Consider the following 18,932-nt stretch of genomic DNA (forward strand, 5'->3'; position numbering starts at 1 on the left):
GAACTGGAATGAACAGAACTTTGGGGGTGTTCAGAAATCACCAGGATTCACACATCTCCCCAAGTAAGAAGTACGTGCCATTTTCTCCCCTGGAACCTCCTTCTTCGGACAGGGAACCGTCTTGCGAAAAACGCTAGCTAGTCTGCTTTCCCGCCATCAACGGTCCCAAAGTTTGCCAGGAGCCGGTGAACCGTCAGCGCTGGCTGAGCTGCACCAATGCCTGAGGGTTCGGCCTCGCCCACCCTCCGCCCTCCCCTCTGGAGCTCGCAGCTGGCCAATTGCAGCAATCCCTGTTGCCTGGGCTGTCTCCCCTCTCCTCCGCAGCTCCCCGCACCCCATCTCTTCCCTCCGCACCCCTGGGCGGATTCGCATCGCCCTGGCCCGGCTCCCGCAGCCCCTTCCCGAACAGCGGGGGGCTGCTGGCCCCGAGGACCCAGGACCTAGGTGTCCCTCGAACTTCATTTGAAAGGGACCGGGTGGGCTGAGAGGCGCGAACCAGGACCAGCTATGGACCCTGTGAGTCAGGTAGGACCAGAGGCAGGCAGGGCGTTGGGGGCCGCGGGACCCCGGGACCCCGAAGAGTCACCCCCAGCGCCTTCCTCACGCTTTCTCTCTCTCTCCTGCTTCTTCCGTCCAAAGCTGGCCTCGGCGGGCACCTTCCGGGCGCTGAAGGAGCCCCTCGCCTTCCTGCGGGCGCTGGAGCTGGTGAGTGGGGCGCGGCGTCTGCGGGGACGCGGGCCGAGGCGGGTGGCCCTCGGGCGAGGCGGGGCCGGGCACCCTCTGCGCCCGGCCGCTGCGATCTGGGGGACCCGCCTCTTGACTTCCAGCCCCCGCACTCTCACCGGGCCGCTCGGTGCCGGCCGGGACCCAGGGACCCCGTTCGGAGGCGGCGGGAGTGTGGACGTGCAGACGAGGTGTCATCTCACCTCGGCTCTGGCAGACGCGCGCTCTGGGGACGCGGGAGAGGCGGGGAGGGGGCAGGTGGAGGTGCCGCCGCGGCCCGGCTCCAGCTGCTCCCCGGGGCTGGTGCCCCTGCTGCCGGCGCGAGGGGGTGGGGGCGGGGGCGCGAGGGTTGAGCTGCCAGCGCCCGGCCCAGCTGGGAAACTTGGTCAGAACCTGGACAGCTCCAGGCGGGTGCAGCAAGTGCCCAGATCGGCGGGAGCGCCTGAGAGATGCAGGAGGCCAGGGATGACAGAGAAGAGCTTGGGTTCTCCTACTTCCACGTTACTTTCTTACTCTGACCTCCCCTCCATGGGTCTCCTGAGTTTCTCCGTAGTCACCCCCCCACCCCCGCCCCACCACCACACATACGCAAACACGGCTTCCCAATTTCTGGTCCTTTCTTTGCATATTGCATTTGGGCTCTAGAGAAGTCAAATTGCTTTTCTGTTTTTGTTTTTGTTTTGCGTTTTTTCTTGTCCTCTTTTCCAAAACCAACCTGACAATCCAATCCCATGGCAACTTGCCTCGACCAATGAGTGCCGCCCAGAAACAGTTCCTCACTGGGCCACAGAGCAATGTGAGTGTTGTTGGCTTGGGTGATGGTTATTAAGCGTGAAGTCTGCGGTCACACATTCTCTCTTGCTAGGAGCTCTGAAAGGCCAGCGAACCTAGCTGAGCAGAAAGTTCAGCCCATCATGTAGCATTAATCACAGACCTTACCCGAACTAGCTGTGAAATTATGTAAGCGTCTGTTCTGTCCTCCCTGATCTTAGCTCTAAGGGCTGGTATCTCATTTGGCTACACCAAGTCTGGACCATGTTTACATGGATGATCTATAGGACAACCACACTTACCTTGTTGGCATACTTGCATAAAATGCATGAACGATTCTATCAAAGTGAAATACATCAAGACAGTATTTGCAAGACTTGAACTAGGGGTTCTGGGAGAGATAGTGCTCTAAAACTGTTTTACCGACAGTCATGTTAAATCAAGTAAAGCCTTCGAATAAAACAAAATCCAAGAAGCTTTCACTTGACTTCTTGGAATATTGTACTTATTCATTTATTCAAAAATATTCAATAAATATTTCTCATGAAAGTGACCTTCCCCTCATCAAAATAATCATTTCATTTTCAAAACATTATCTCTCAAACAAATGAGCCTGGCAAGCTCCCTATGGTGTATTCAATATGCCAAATACCATAACAATAACAGGTTTCATTCCCCTGACCTGAAAAGAGCCTCCAATCATTAGGAAAAATGAGTAAGGAGAGGCTGCTAAAATCTCAGGGCTGGGACGAATGGAGATGTTACTGGTGCCCTCTGTAGTAAATCAGTAAACAATGGGATGACAGTGATACAGTGACAGTCATCTCTCAAAACAAAATTCAAACACCTAACACCGTTTCTTTTATAATCTCATCTGTCTCACATTTTTGCCCAGCTGAAATATTAGTTTTCATTCTCTTCAATCCCATTGTAGCATTATTTCATGTTACTACTCACCACAAAACCTTTGCCAGATATGTATTTCAAACCTGGGTGGATTTTTTAAAAACACAGCTGTCTAGAAATTAAACAAAAATATTATTATTGAGGGTACCTATGTACTTGCATTTTAAGCAAGCTCTCTGAATAATTATTATGCACAGTTAAGTTGGAAAACACCATCCCAATCTATACCAGTTTTTTCCAAAAGTGTTACCTTAGCTCTTGTATTTCTAGCCATACTCCAAGTCTATAAACATTATTTTTGTCTTTCAAGCTCAGGTTAATATTATTTTCTCAGTAAATGTTTCTCTCATATTTGCTCCTTCCCCTTTCTTCTACTGCTAGTTGAAAGATTCTCCCCTTTCTTTGCTTTCCATTATGTTTATTAATTATCAGTGAGGATTTCACATTTTATTGTAGTTGGAATTTGGGGGTGGCCTGTGTGTGGTGTGTGTATGAGAAGAGGACAAGAGAGAAAGAGGGAGACCAAGGAGAAAAATTACCACATTAAAAAATTTTTATAGGGCAAGGAGTTAATACAGGACTTAAAGCTTGTGTCTTGCATGCAAGTGACTGCCATTTATTCATATACACTGATTTTTAAGTCCTCTGAGCACTTTTAGGGCTTGCTTCTGGGCACAGAGCTAGGAATAGCCCCTGAGCACTGCAGATAATGTGACCCCACCTTTTACTCCTAGGCCTTTTAAGGCTTTAAGAGGAGGAAATCTTGCCTATAAATCAGTTATAGGCTGCCCTTTGTGGAATGGAACTTGATTAATGAGAAAAATGATTATATAAAGTCAGCTGATCTGCATTTTAAATGAGCTAAGGTAAAGGAATGAGAGCAGAGATACAAAAGTTTAGTAGCTGAGAAAGTTTAACACAGTGGAAAAGGATGAACTTTCAATCCTATAGCTTCTCCATTAGTATTATTTCTAGTGAATACTGAACAGTATGTGATGAGCAAAAATTGTAAGTGAATAATTAATGAGGACTAAAAATATATTTTTCCTGATTTATGGTAGAGTAGCCTTAAAAGTTGATATTTTTAAAGTATTTAAATCATAAACTTTTCTCCGAGATTATGCTGACAAACACATGTTTCTAAAGACATAGAGTAAAATGATATTTATTTGCAATGTAATTTGTAAAGAAAACAATTAGTAAACATGAAAGTGGTTGAGCTATGATTCATGCATAATAGGAAATATTAAACTGTCCTTAAAAATAAGTAGTGGCAAAGATCAGGGACCTTGGACCCCTCTATGTTGTAGAGGCAAAGTATCTGCATATCTCTAAACCATTAGATTTAACACTATGGTCATAAGCATGGGATTGAAACTATAGCAATTAATGTAAAATACATAACTGTCAAGATGTCAGTTTGTGGGGGTTGGGATCTGGGATTCAACAGTGGAGGAGCTAGGTGGAGAGGTTAGAAGTAGAAACATTGTATTCCTAAAAATCTAGTGTAAACAACTATGTCAATCACAGTTTTAATGTGATTTAAATGAGAAAGAATTAATAAAATTACTATGTATTGTTATGAAGGTAAAGATCTGTAATTAGAGGGGAGAAAGAAAGTACAGGAGTTGAGTGCTTGCCTTGCATACTGCCAACCTGGGTTCATTCACAGGCCCTGTATCTGTCCCAAAGCAACACACACACCAGGATAAAGTCCTGAGCACTGATGGCATGGTACAAAAACGAGAAAGGAAAAGAAATACAAGTAATGAGGCTTAATAAAATTAAGTGAGAGAATGGGGTTTGTTCATAGTATGAGATAAAATCGTTAGGTGAGAAAAAAACTTTCATTCTCTTAATTCATGCATGCTGGAGCGATAGCACAGCAGGTAGGACATTTGTCTTGCACGAGGCCGACCATGATTCAATTTCTCTCTCCCTCTTGGAGAGCCTGACAAGCTACTAGAAGTTTCTCACCCGCATGCCAGAGCCTGGCAAGCTACCCGTGGCGTATTTGATATGCCAAAAACAGTAACAACAAGTCTCACAATGGAGATATTACTGGTGCCAGCTCGAGCAGATCGATGAGCAATGGGATGACTGTTATACTGATACTATGATTTCATGCATATAAATGTATTTAGTTAGATTTCAAAGAATGTATAAGGCGCAATACTATTTTTTTGTAACAATAAAGGAAAACATGGGTGGGTGTGCATGTATAAAAATAGGTGAATTTTACTGATTGTTAGTAATTGACATTTTTCTGAAAAACATTATTGGGGATAGTGGAAAGAAAGTGGAGAGGCTGAAGTCCTGCTATGAAAAGCATGAAGATCACAGGCATATCACTTCTCGAAGTTATGTGTATGACTTAACTAATTGACTAATTGTTAAGAAAACTCACGTTTAAAATAATTCCTTCTTGATTTGCCACCTATCTAAAGTGCTATTATTTTTAAAGTCACCCAATTTTGGATTTATTATGTTAGAGGGAAAATATACTTTCTCTGTGTTTTTTCCCTCTAGAATATTTATAGATTCAATGGATTTAAAGTCTAATAACATACAAAAGTTGAGCCTTCAGGGAAAAGCTATAGCCAAGTTTAAAGACTTTGAGGCAGCTTCCCAAATCCTTAATATCTGTGTAAATGAGGTCAGAGGACTTTTTACTATCTTTCTGGTCAGAACAGAAATTCAGAACACAGCACTGGCTCACACTCTGGTGGTTCATTTTATTTATCTCCTGATATAAAATAAATCTAGCAAATCTGTTAAGAAATCACTTGGAAACAGTCAAAAACAAACAAATCATTGAATTTACTCCATTCCTCACACTTACTTTAAAAACTCAGATGTTACTGATCCTACTTTCCACAAGAATATTCATTTTTTCTTTTTGGGTCACACCCGGCAATGGTTGGGGGTTACTCCTGGCTTTGCACTCAGGAATTACTCCTGGTGGTGCTCGGGGAACCATATGGGATGCTGGGAATCGAGCCTGGGCTGGCCTCATGCAAGGGAAATGCCCTACCCGCTGTGCTATCGCTCCAGCCCAACAATATTCTTTTATTGGGGGGTAGAATGGCATGAAATTGGGGGACATAATGAGTGGTGCTAAGGGCCAAACCTAACAGCAATGTAAACTGAACTCTACTTTGGAACACTTTATCCTGTTCCAGTGGATTAAATGTGTGCTTTTTATTTCAGTCACACACTGTTTTAATGACAATAAATTTATAGAATAAAATTAAGAAATATGATGCTGCCTATCGCTTTTTCTCAGGATTGTTTTTACTCTTTAGGGTCCATGCACATTTTAGTAATGTTTGTTCTATTGTTTTTAAAATTGCTGTTTGAATTTGGATAGACACTGCATTGACTATGATGTTTTGGGTAAGATGGTCGTTTAACAATGTTAATTCTTTTGTTCATGTGTGTGGAATATTTTCATGTTTTCTTGTGTCATCTATTGCTTTTAACAATAGTTTTCAGTGAATAAGTTTTTCACTTTCTTTGTTAATTTATAGGTACTCAGTATTTTTTGTTTTTTAATTTTTGGCCACACCCAGCAGTGCACAGTGCTTACTCCATCTCTGTACAAAGGGGTAACTCTGTGGGGGTATTTGTGTTGCTAGGATTGAAGCCAGGTGGACTGTATGGAAGTCAATTTCCCAACCCTCTGTATTCTCTCTTTGGCTCTACTCAATGCATTTTCATGCAATTGTAAATCAGATTGTTTTCTTGAGTTTTTTCCTCTTCTGGTTTGTTTTTGTATAATAATAATGCAACATTTTGAATACTGATTTTGTGGTCTATCACTTTATTGATTTATTGTTTCCAATAGTGTTTTAATAAATCTAAGATTTTTCAACTGTTTTGTACTGTCATCTGCCAAAAATGTAATACTTCAATTTCTTTTCCAGATTCCTGTCATTTATTTTGGGGAGTAGACTTGGGGGTTAATTCCTGATTCTCTACTCAAGTGAGTCCCCTTTGGTGCTTGGGGTACCATATGTAGTACTGGGAATTTGAATCTTTGTCACTGTTGTAGTTGCATGTAAGGCAATTGCCTTAACCTCTGTACTATCTCTCTCACCCTCCACAAGATCAATCTATTTGGTAACTTCAGTGATTTGCCAGTAGAACTTTGTCTGTTTCCCTTTCTCTTTGTAAAAATTGTGTGAACACATTCTTTTTCTGTAGACTATTCTTTAGTGTCTGGATTTGAATTTAATGGAATATGGGGAGCCCGACATGAACACATTGCCTTAGAACAAAATTTTACAGGTATAAGAGTATCTGAAGGTCTTCAGCTCCCCCCAACACACACACACACACACACACACACACACACAAAATATTGCTTGGATGGCACAGCTTCCAACAGTGCTGCTATCCAGTTTCTGTTCTATAGAATTAACTTTTGTGTCAACTTGCCTGAGCATCTCAGTCTTATCTATTGACAGCCATATGCTATCCCATTCTGCTACAAATCAGGGACCAGGGACTTCATGTGTCTATTCTGCTTTTCTTCTGTATCTCTCTTATTTGATATGGAAACCACCAAATTCAGAGATACATGAAGTTTGAGGCATATGTCTACTTGATTTAAATCTACTTAATTTAAAGACTAGTATTTACATAACTGTTGTTTATGAATATGTATTCTGAGCTATACTTATCAAGTAAACAATATAATTATTACTTAATATTAATAACATATTTATAAAGATGCTACTGATAATAAAGCAAAGCATGTTATGCTACAGAGGTCCTCTACTATATGAGACTAATAGCCAATATTTTATTATAATAATTGCAGAATTAACATTAGCTGCCTTTGTCTTACAGGTTCATGGAGACACTGTATTTCAGTGTTTTCCACGTACCATTTTATTGAATCTGTATGTTTCTCACATTCGCACTTCACCAAAACTTAGGAATGCTAACTAGCTCATCAGGGACAAAATTGCAGGGAATAGCAAAGCCAAGATTTGAGCAGTCACACTCCACACTGATTTCTCTTAAATGCTGCAATTTTTGAAGGAAAATGCTTCCTTCTATGTGCCAGGTACCTTTCATACCTTATCCTTAGATCTAAAAGGAATTTTAAAAGGCAGATGCTATTCTATTTTGCAGTGTTTAGCTCACCCACTCAGATATGTATCTAAAGCCTTTTTTGGAAATGTCAAGGAGTACTTTTATTAAGAAACTAGTCCAATAGACATCAATTATCTTTTATATTCAGTTTTATTTTGTTGATTATTAACAAACCAGGGTAGATCTAATTGAAAATCAGTATATTTACATTTATAATATGTAGAAAAGGTCTTAATTAGTCAACAATTTAATCTAATTTTCTGTTTTTCTTAAAAATCTGTGTAGATGAGTCAGTTTTTTTCTAAGTATAAGCAAGAGAGGGAATTCTGACATACAACTTATTAAATCTACTATTGAAGGTCCAATGAATTTTTAAGCTTCAATAATGTAGATTCAGTATTACTTATCAACCACTCAATTAGTGACAAAAATCATGTACAATTATGAATAAATATGCTTTCCAGGGATTTCTCCCTAAAATATTCACATTCCAAAGAACACTAAGAGAGGAGAGTGTTGAACCTTAAAGGGAAAGGTCTATGGGAAGTCTCACAGATACTACTTGGTCCCAGGGATTTTGTTGTTGATGTATGGGAAGAGAGATTTCCTGATCTTTCTCAAATAATAATCTATAGACAATTGTTTTTATTCCAGTATGCCCAATAGAATTCTTTTGGAGGTCCTCAAGGGTCAAGCACAGTAACTAAAATTATACCCATATACCCTGATGCTCTCGGCCTTTGGGAGTGTCCCAGATAGGAATGTAGGAAGAACTCTGGATTTATGCTGAGAGATACAAAGAGACATTGATCTCTGTTCTCTTGTACCCAACGCATTCACCTCTCTCCTAGACTCAGGTAAGACAAGTAGTCACATGTTAGTAGAAAAAGCTAAAAGAAAGTCTCTAAGAATATGTACACAGAAATATTTCTTTGAGTCCTCATAATTGGTTCATCTTGGTTGTAGAAGTTGACTCGATAATCAGAGAAGGGGATATACCAACTTCTCAACACGGGAGGAGAACTCATGGAACAGTTTCAGTGTGAGGACTGAGTGATCCCAGGTCTCATATGATGGATTAAAGACAACGAGTTGAACTAATTTAATGTAGTATTGCCATTGTGCCTAATTTGCTGATCTGCTTGATCTCATTGTGCATTTTCTTTATGTTTTCATTTAATTTTATTATTTTTCTTATTTTTATAGTAACTTTTAATATGCTTTTATAGAAGTAAGAATTATTTATAAGAGTTTAAATTTTCATATCTTTAAGGAGAGTAATGTTTCATATGTTGCCGAAGTATGAATGTCTCTCCACTACACACCTTTGGAGTTTTTCAGTATACTCCTACTCAATTATATGCTCAGAGTCTAAGGACTCTGCTTTCATTGGACATTGTATATTACCTTAATTTATTTTTCTGTAAACTGCACGATAGATTTGTATTTGTTTTTCAGACATTTTGCTTACAATGACCCTCCTCCAGTTACAGTCATATTGTAGAAAAAGGCAAAATTACATCTCTTTTTACAGTTTGTCATTCCATTCTATATGGGTTGTTTCCAGAGCTTCAGTTATATGTAAAGGGCCACAATGAACATAGGTGTGCATATATTTTGAATCAATATTTTTGTGTTCTTTGGGCAGATTTATAGGAATGAGGTTGCTGCAACATTGGTTTTTCCAATACAGCTATGCTTGTGGGGTTTGCTTCTGGCTCTGCACTCAAAGATCACTCCTGGAAGGGTTCAGGTGACCATATAGGGTGCCAGGGATCAAACCTGCAAGGAAAGAGCCTTATCCAGGGTTCTATTGCTTCATCCCAGGTAGTTCTATTTCTTTAAATTGTAGTTTAGGCAACATGATTACAATAGTGCTAAATTTCATGATTTGGGTGAAAAAAAGTTACTCTACCACCCAGTGCCCAAGACCCTCTACCACTGTAGAGGACCAATTTAATTTATCATTCTGTGATTCTAATCCAGTTTTCTAAAGAAGGAATATGATTTATTAATAATGTTTTCATTTTGTTCTGAGTTATGTTTGGACATAGCTTTTGTTGCCCCCGGCCTTCAAAGGGAAAATGCCCGTTGTAATTTCTGTTCCTTGTGACTTGAGTGGAAAGGATTTTGAGGTGCAAAAGAACTTTCTTAGACTGATTTTCTAGCTGGGCACTGGGAGGAACAATTAGTTATAGGCAGTTTAGGTTGGGTGAAATAAATTCACATTTGGTGGAAGATAATTATTCTTTTCACCATACATCTTCCATTAAGGCAGCGTATGTAAGTTTTCAAGGGTAACATCTTTGGGATTTGCATATCACAGTTTTAGAACTTCTCTGGGGGGGATCATTGAGTGGATTCAAACTCATTAAATAGTCATTTTATGACAAAACTTTACCAACTTTAGTATAGTAGAGATGACATCTGCATTTCTATGTTCATTGCCTCACTGTTTACAATAGCCACAATATGGAAAAAAAAAACAGAGTGCCAAAAAACAGATGACTGGCTAAAGAAACTCTGGTATATCTACACAATGGAATACTATGTAGCTGTCAGAAAACATGAAGTCATGAAATTTGCATATAAGTGGATCAACCTGGAAAGTATCATGCTGAATGAAATGAGTCAGAAAGAAAGAGACAGACATAGAAAGATTGCACTCATATGTAGAATATAAAGTAGCTGAGAGGTACAAGCTTACAATGTTGCAATTTCTGACAGATATTTCTCTGGACTTAGTTACTAAAATACTAAAATACAGAAATCCAAAACTGTGCGGCTGCTAGTGCGGCCTCTCGACCTCATATCTCTTCATTCTCGGCAATGGAAAACAAATTGTCAAATGCTTTCTTTTCAGCAGACTGACTTGAGGGGGGAGAAAATCCAAATCAATAATAGTGAGCTTTTTGTTGAAATATCAAAGTAAAGCGAAAGTAAAGTGAAATTTACCAGCTACACATGTGGGGTGGGGGGCTGGGGTAGTGGGGGGAAGCGGGGAGTTATACTGTGATTCTTGGTGGTGGAATATTTGCACTGGTGAAGGGATGGGTGTTCGAGCATTGTATAACTGAAACTTAAACCTGAAAGCTTTGTAACTTTCCACATGGTGATTCAATAAAAGAATAAATTAAAAAAAATTAAAAAAAAACTTTACCAACTTTATATATCTTTTCTAACAAAATCTCTTTACAGAATTTTGTAAGGATATATATATATCAATCAAATTATAAACACTTAAATACATTTTCTGTACCTTATGTTATCAAAAGGTTAAATTATGGATATAAGAGAAGTGAATTAATTATGCTGTGTGTGTTTGGTTGTAAGTGAGTTACCATTTTTTGGACTTGTTATTTTGAAGGATTTGTATGCCAAGTTTAAAAACATACCCCCTATGGTTTTAATAAGAGTTTACACTATCCATATGGTGTACGATGAAACTGCCTCTCTGTGCTTTTATGCCCTTAACTTATGCAGACTCAGTGCTTGACGGACAATTGGTATTCACCTCCATCCTAGCCCCCACCTCAACCCCCACCCTCACAAATCCTTCAAAAGAATTGAGAAGGTAGCAGAATTAGACTGCAAGAAAAATTATCATCCGATTGATCGTCAGATTTCTCAAGCGGTCTCAGTAACATCTCCATTCCTCCTAGCCCTGAAATTTTAGAAGCCTCTCTACATGCCCTTTCCAATGGTGCTGCATTGGAGGCTCTTTCAGGGTCAGGAGAATGAGACCCATCATTATTACTGATTTTGGCATATGAATACAACGCAGGAAGTTTGCCAGGCTCTCCCATGTGGGTAGGAAACTCTACAAGATATCGCACAGCCGCAAATTTTCTGGTTTTATAGTCTCTGGATATTAGCCATTGGTGGGGATTATACGGTGCCGGGGGCAGTCCCTGGCTGTGACCGCCTAGCTACTGGAAAATGGGGAATCTGGGCAGAAGAGGCCCAGTCCCGATCTGGGCAGACTTGGAGATATGTATCACATCCATAGCAAAAATTTGTGAAATAAATAAGATAAGGTAAAGGCATGAAAAAAATTTTAATCAGAGGAACCAATAAATATTGTCTGCCTCTGAATCTAGAAAAGGTATAAGCTTAGGTAACTGGGAAATATTTCCAATATGAGTCATGTGTTATGTGTTATACTAATTGCTCATCTTCAAGCTGCAGTGTGAGGAAAAATCTCTTTTCACATTTCATAATAATGTAGTAGAGTTTATATAAGAACCTTTATAATAAAAATCATCTCAGATTTATTGTGAAGCAGTTGGAAAAAAGGCTATGGCATATACATATATTATATATAAATATATATATGCAGAGATACTGTGTTCATTAAACAAGATAACAATCTCAGAGTGATGCACATTGAGCATTTACGATACTCACTTCAGGATTTCCTTTCATCCTTTTACCCCCATTTTTTTAACTGCCAATGTATGATAAGAATAAATTGGGAAATTCACTAGGGTATTTCTCTAAATTTTTCTAAATCATCTCTCCTCTCCCCATCTATCCTCTCCCATTCAATTTACTTGTCTTCCAATCCCTTTCTTTCACTTTCCCTCTGAGCTCCTTTTTTATATACTTCTTTCTCTTCTCTCTTCATCCCTCCCCTCCCATCTCCTCTCTTTTTATCTTCTCTCTCTCACTTCATCTCCTCTTTTAATCTCCTCTCTTTGCTCTTTTTTCTTCCCTTTCATCTCATTCAGCATCCTCATACATATACATATATAGTCCGCATTAAAAACCTTAAAAAACAGGTTTACCTAAAGCAGAGTAGAAGAGTAAAATTTGGCAAGTGTGGTTGACAAGGAAAAAGTGATCAGAATGAATTGATGAGTACTAGCTTAGTATCCTAGACACACTGATATGGTCTAAGATTTCAGATTATTTGGCATCTTTGACCATAAATGTGTAAAGTTCTTTTCATGAAAATAGTAATAATAATAATAATAACAATACTTTCTTATCTTAAAGAAGACATAACCACTAAAAGTAGTCTAAGTTCACTAGAATGGCTATAATTTAATGAACTCTTAATTCTTGCTGTATCCCAAGAGTATTATTTAATGCTAGCTACACTCTATATACAATTTAATTCATCTCATCGTAATCTTACAAAGTCCTCTACTCAAAGATGCCAAATAAATAAGTGACCAAGGCAGGATTTTAAACCAAGTCATATTTGATGTCCTGCCTTCCCTATCACTATTGTGATTCACATATATGAAATATATTACTTGGTATAATTTTTAATGTTCAGTTAATACTAAATAACATTTATTTTAAATCATAAGAACATAAGTAAAACTTAGTAAATAAAAGTTATCCAAAATATATATATATATATATATATATTTTGGCTCTGTCAGACCCATGTTCTCTCTTGAACATGTGTCTCATTTGCTGTGTCTCTATGTCTCTGCTCACTTTTTGTACTAATATTCTCTCTTGAACACATTTTTTTCTCTATTCCCAATCACTTCTTTCTAAATAAGTTGCATTGAATAAAAACTATCATGCTTCACTAAAACAAAATATATGCTCAGACTTTTATGTGTTTGGGTACCAGTTTTTCTCCTACAAAAAAGTGCTACGTTAGGTTACTAGGACTGCCATTATTGTGGAGAGAGAAGTACCAGACAGGTGTGGACAGGCTTGATTCCTTCTCAGAGATGTGAGGCAGAATTTGTTGTGTAACTCTCTCCTAATTTCTGTGAGTTGACTAGCAATATTTGTTTTCTTTAGCTTGTATCTTGCTATTATTTAGCTTAGCATCAGCCTACTTTCTGCCTCTGTCTTCATGCAATGTTCATCCTGTGGATCTGTGTCAAATTTACACTCTTTTAGGATACCTGTTATTTTCTGTTAGGGTTGTACCTACTGCAGTGTGAGTATATGTACAGCCCTATTGCCAAGTAAAGTCACATTCTGAAGTCACAGTTTATCCAATAAAAAATGAATTTCAAGAAATAGGTACTAGTTGGTAAACTGCTTTGTTCCCTTAAATATATTATGTGCGTATATCCATCCTCTAGGTAAAATATCTTCCCTCATAATTTTGAGGATTACATATCATTACAATGTATGTTTCTTCTGGAAATTAATTAGCTGATCTCTATTTTGAATAGTTTTCAAATGTATATTATTTTTAATCCTGTGAATGTTCTGTACCTCTTTTGTTGTACATAGGGATAGGTTTTCAAAAGGAAAATATTTTTAACATATTTGAAGCAATTGCCAATGGACTTAGAAGGGACCAGTTACCAATGAAATGTTTTCATAGATGATAAGAAAACCTTGATTGAATGTATAATTCTCTAATTTTTCAATAAGAATGCACATTTTTGTAGGTTATTTATATGTTTACTTTTCTTTGATGATATCTTAATGAATAGAATGGATTTGGAAAGCAATAGCTGAGGCTGAAAAATTCACAATTCTGTTCCTATGGACTTCTATATAAGCTGCTGCCTTGGTCTTTCTTGGTCTTTGTAATACTTGGCTGCATGATTGGAAATTGTTACAATTACTGTCCTCTAACTTGTGTAGAAGTGTAGAAAGGTAAATACTGAGCCTCACCTTTGAGTTATATGAAATATAACTGTAAATTTTACAATGTCAAATATACTCTTGTTCTGGTTTTTACAAGATAGTTTACATTTAAAGATATTTATACTGTATTATGTAATAACTTGGGTGTCATAAGCATTTTACTTAAAGCTGTGATCTAAATTATTGGTCATATTACTTTTTCTGAAATGTAAATAAAGCTGATATAGATAGTGACTCATTATATAAATTTATATAGCACCTTCTTCGAGTTTGTGGCATTTGGATCATTAATGATTTGTTTGAATGAAAGGCGAAGTAGATGGATTGTCATTGCACCATCTGAGAATTCTGGGGCAAATTTGACTTATTACAATAAAATCCCTCTCAGCAAAATAAACTCAGCAGCTGCTTAACATCAAGGGCATTCTCTTTCTTTTTTGGATCACGTTCCTGGCCACTCTGCTATTAACAGAAATAACATTATGGATGCACACTGCCTCTGCCTCACATATGGCTATTTTGGGCTACCTTGGTCTCTCCGAATTACAATCATGGTTGTTAACATTCATTGTATACTTATTGAGCTCCAGGGTTTCTGCTAAGTGCTTTGTACCCATTATCTCACTTAATTCTAACAATGCTTATTAGAGTATGTGGGTCATTGTTTACCTTACCCTAACCTTTAGGCAAAAATTCAAGGTTTATAAAAATGAGTAATGTTACATGTGCACAGCTGATAATGAACAGGGTGAAATTTGAACCTTCATCTTTGTGCTGAGAAAGATACTATAAAATATGTGTGTGTTGGGGAAGGAGATCATGGTGGAGAGATCTTGAAACACCGGTGTAGCTCTGCAACCATAAAAAAGTAGTAATGACAACTTTCAACACCCATCTCCCATCCCGAGCAGGCCCTCTTAGCACCCTTTACTTGGTGGTTCCTTCTCTATCTGAGCTGCCTTTTCTCCCAGCATGTGAGGTCAGTCTCTAAGCTGTGGAGTAATCCTCCTGGTACTTATCTCTATTATTCTTGGGTGTTAGTCTGCCTTTCTGTTACTTCTTATTCCACAACACGCAAAAGGAGAAAGAGAGCAAAAGGGAACGCCCTGCCACAGAGGTGAGGAGGGGTGGATGGGATGAGGCGGGGGTGGTGGGAGGGATGCTGGAACCATTAGTGGTGAAAAATGGACACTGGTGGAGGGATGGGTACTCAATCATTGTATGACTGAAACGCAAGCCTGGAAGTTTGTAAGTCTGTAACCGTACCTCACCATGATTCACTAATAAAATCTTTTTTTAAATAGTAATGAAATTACTTCATAATTATTATTAAATCATGATTTAAACTATGATTTCTCAAATATATATATACATATACAGTTATATGTATACATGTAGAGAGAGGAAGAAAAATCTAATTCTGTTTCAACGAAAATCTAATTCTCTTCTCTGTGAGAATACCAACTCTGAGTTCCTTTCTTGAATCAAGGTTAAGACTGAGGAAGAAACCCAAAACTACTTGGCCAGATAATTGGTATTTTTAGGGCAAAATCAATCAAGAAGGTGATTTCTCTGACCAGCTTATTTGTCTCAATTGCTGGTGAAATTTTTAATAGCTATAAAGAGCAGAATTTTCAGGTTCCTTTGCAGTTAAAAAGCAAGTACTGGGGCTGGAGTGATAGCACAGTGGGTAGGGTGTTTGCCTTGTACGCGGCCAATCCAGGTTTGATTCCCAGCATTCCATATGGTCCCCTGAGCACCACCAGGAGTAATTCCTGAGTGCAAAGCCAGGAGTAACCCCTGAGTATGGCCGGATGTGACTGGAAAAGCCAAAAAAAAAAAGCAAGTACCTTTTTAAAAGTTCTTATTTATTTATTTATTTATTTGTTTGTTTGTTTGTTTATTTATTTTGAGGCCATATCCAGGAGTGTGAAGGGCTTAGTCCTGTCTCTGCACTCAGGAATTACTCCTGGTGGTGCTCTACGGACCATAAAGAACACTAAGAATCAAATCCTGGGTGGCTAAGTGCAAGACAAGCACCTTACCCACTGTACTATCATGCTGGCCCAAAAGTTCTTTTTCTTATGAGCTCACTTGATAATACTGTAAATGACAGGTGTCTTTTAATTTTATTTTAATTAATCTTATTTTATTTGCATAAATCTTACTTTCTTTGGATTCAGATAAACTACAGTTGCCTAGGCAAGTGATGGATATTACTTCTGATTTTCTGTTTGCCCATCATTTTTGTTTGTTGATCATTTTTCTGCCACCATTCATCTTATTTCTCCCCTGCCCTCAATCTGCTTATAAAGATTACAAAGGTAAAGATTGCAAAGGTCCTTCATCTTGTAATTTTTTTTACTTTATTTATTTGTCTTGGTAGACACTCAGTTTCCCTTCCTCTACTGGATAGCCCACCTTGCAGAATGAGGATAGCGTGACCACTGCCAAATTGCTGATAAAAAATTATGGCCAGAATGCAAACCGTTTCTTCTGTAAGCCTGGCAGACAATGGAAGGGAAGTCAGGTAGCACTGGTGACAGGTGCTGGCACACTGGAACAAGGATTCCTGCCTGTAGGGGCAGCTGTTGCTTCTCCAGTCACCTGTTACTGAACAGGAACGTCTGCCAATTATGTTCAGGTATTTCTGTTTCTTTAAAAAAAATGAGGATTTGGCTTCTAATCTTAAGAACGTTAAATGTTGGAAATCTGTGTTTCATTTTCTAAATATCATGAGATTACAGAATAAGCAAAACATGGATGAGTTCTGGATATGACCCACTGTTTCCAGCTTGGCAAGTGGAATACCATCACATACTATAGCTTCCTGGTACATTAGGGATTTGGTTCTGGAGCCCAAAATCCCTAATTTTGCACACAAGGTTATCAGGAATCACTTTTTAATGTATAAGTGGGAATTTTGGTATTCAGAAATCAATCAAACCTGAGTTTTTTTTTTATTGCTGTTATGTGTTTTTTGTTTTGGTGCCACACCAGGTGATGTTCAAGACTTACTTTTGGCTCAGAGCTACTGGTGGAGCTCAGGGAACCATATGGAATACCAGGGATTGAACCCATGCTGGCCACATACAAGGCAGGCACCAACCTGCTGTACTATCTCTCCAGTCACATCTAGCTTAGTTTTTAAAAGATACAATTAGTGACTCTAAGATTATTAAGATTCTTTTTCCCCTCCTTTAAAAAAAATTCACCAGAAGAGGAGGTGTTGCTGGAAGATGCTAATGTATTATGCATGAAACTCTCAGTCACAGTATTGTAAACCACTGTGCCTAAAATCAAAATCAAGAAAACAACAAAATAATTGCCGGGCATAGAGGCAGGCTGGTGGATGGGAGGGAAACTGGGAACATTGATGGAGGAAAGTGAACACTGGTAAAAGGATTGGTAAGCCTGAAATTCAGTTGTGAATAATTTTGTAAATCATGGTGCCTCAATAATTTTTTAAAAGGAAAAAATCACCAGAGAACTAGGAAACATTCAAATATGGGGACTATTATGCCTCAGACCAAATAAAAAATCTTTAATGAGATTGTAAAGTGGGGTTTATATTAGCAATGTATGGTTAAAAAATGCAAAGTAATAGCTCTGGGTACTATCTAATGCATTAAATAAGATAAATTAATTTTTCACTCAGAGTAATCTCAAATAATTAATTATGCTGTTAAGAACTGCAGTTTAGGGGAGGTAGCATAGCAGGTAGGGTGCTTGTCTTTCATGCAGCCAACCTTGATTTGATTTCTCAGCACTTCATATGGTACTCTGAGCCCCGCCAGGAGTGATCTCTGTGGACAGAGCCAGAAGTACAACCTGAGCACTGCTGTGTGTGATCCCAAAACTAACAAACAAAGAGTGCAATTAAGGCAGGCTAGAAAGATAGTACAGTGGGACAGGTGCTTACCTTGCATATGGCCAACCTGGGTTTGATCCCTCGCACCATGTATGGACCCTGCCAATCTCCCAGCAGTGATCCATGATAAAGAAGCCAGGAGTAAGCCCTTGAGCAAGACTAAGTGTAGCCCAAAAACAAAAGAAAAATAAAAAGTGTAATTTAAGACCCAAGGAATGTGTGGTTCTGTGGTAGAGCACCTGCCTTGAATGTGTGAAGTCCTCTATCCCTGTCTTACATGTGATGCTAGGAATTTGAACTAAGATCATTGGATTGCAAGCTTTAACCTTAACCCCTGTACTATAGCTTTACCTCTGAAGATTCTTGAAGAAGAATGGTAGGTGGGAGAAAAACAGTTGCTCTTTCTTCTTCGCTGGTGAGAACATTTTTCAAATATGAGAAAATGTAGTTTATGAGAAAAGAGTGCTTGGAACTGATAATCAATATTGAATCACAAACTCTCAGAAGAGTGGTATTAGTAGTTTCACAGTAATGGAGAAACTTGCACAAAGGAGGTGTCTCTGTGGGTGGTGACAGCCATTTAGATGTTGTGGATACTAATTTTCAAACCATCTCCTGTGCGGCAAGATGAGGCACTGCCATGTTTTGAATGTAAGCTCATTGAATTCATTAATCATCAGAGGTGCTTGGTATTAAAATTAGCTACAAATGATGAGTGTCCTTGATTGCAGAATCAGGATATATTTTTCACTTGTGGTGCTCTAAAGTGATTTGGATATGTTTCTGAGAACTGTTCCAAATATTTCTGCTAGTTTCAGAAGCCCTCCTCTCAGGGCCGTGGGCAGGGGCACAAAGATGGAGGGACAGAAGGAGGAAAGAGTATGATTACTCTCCAAGCAATGCCTTTATAAGCTCTTCCTAGGTGATTGGCCTTTTCTGGAATTTCTAACTTTCAGTCAGCCAATCTGCAAAATTATCTATC

At 38.6% G+C, this 18,932-nt stretch overlaps 1 protein-coding gene across 1 annotated transcript in view; it reads left to right on the forward strand.

Moving 5' to 3' along the window:
- Positions 1 to 322: 322 nt before the first annotated feature.
- The window catches only part of SYNPR (synaptoporin), a 359,907-nt gene continuing 341,297 nt past the window's right edge, over positions 323 to 18,932 (forward strand). Inside the window, exons 1-2 of the mRNA XM_004616466.2 lie at positions 323 to 525; positions 640 to 705. Coding sequence (XP_004616523.1) covers positions 508 to 525; positions 640 to 705 — 84 coding nt within the window. The 5' untranslated portion in view covers positions 323 to 507. The remainder of the gene's footprint in view (positions 526 to 639; positions 706 to 18,932) is intronic.

The sequence above is a fragment of the Sorex araneus genome, chromosome 4, assembly GCF_027595985.1.
Source record: "Sorex araneus isolate mSorAra2 chromosome 4, mSorAra2.pri, whole genome shotgun sequence".
NCBI lineage: Eukaryota > Metazoa > Chordata > Mammalia > Eulipotyphla > Soricidae > Sorex > Sorex araneus.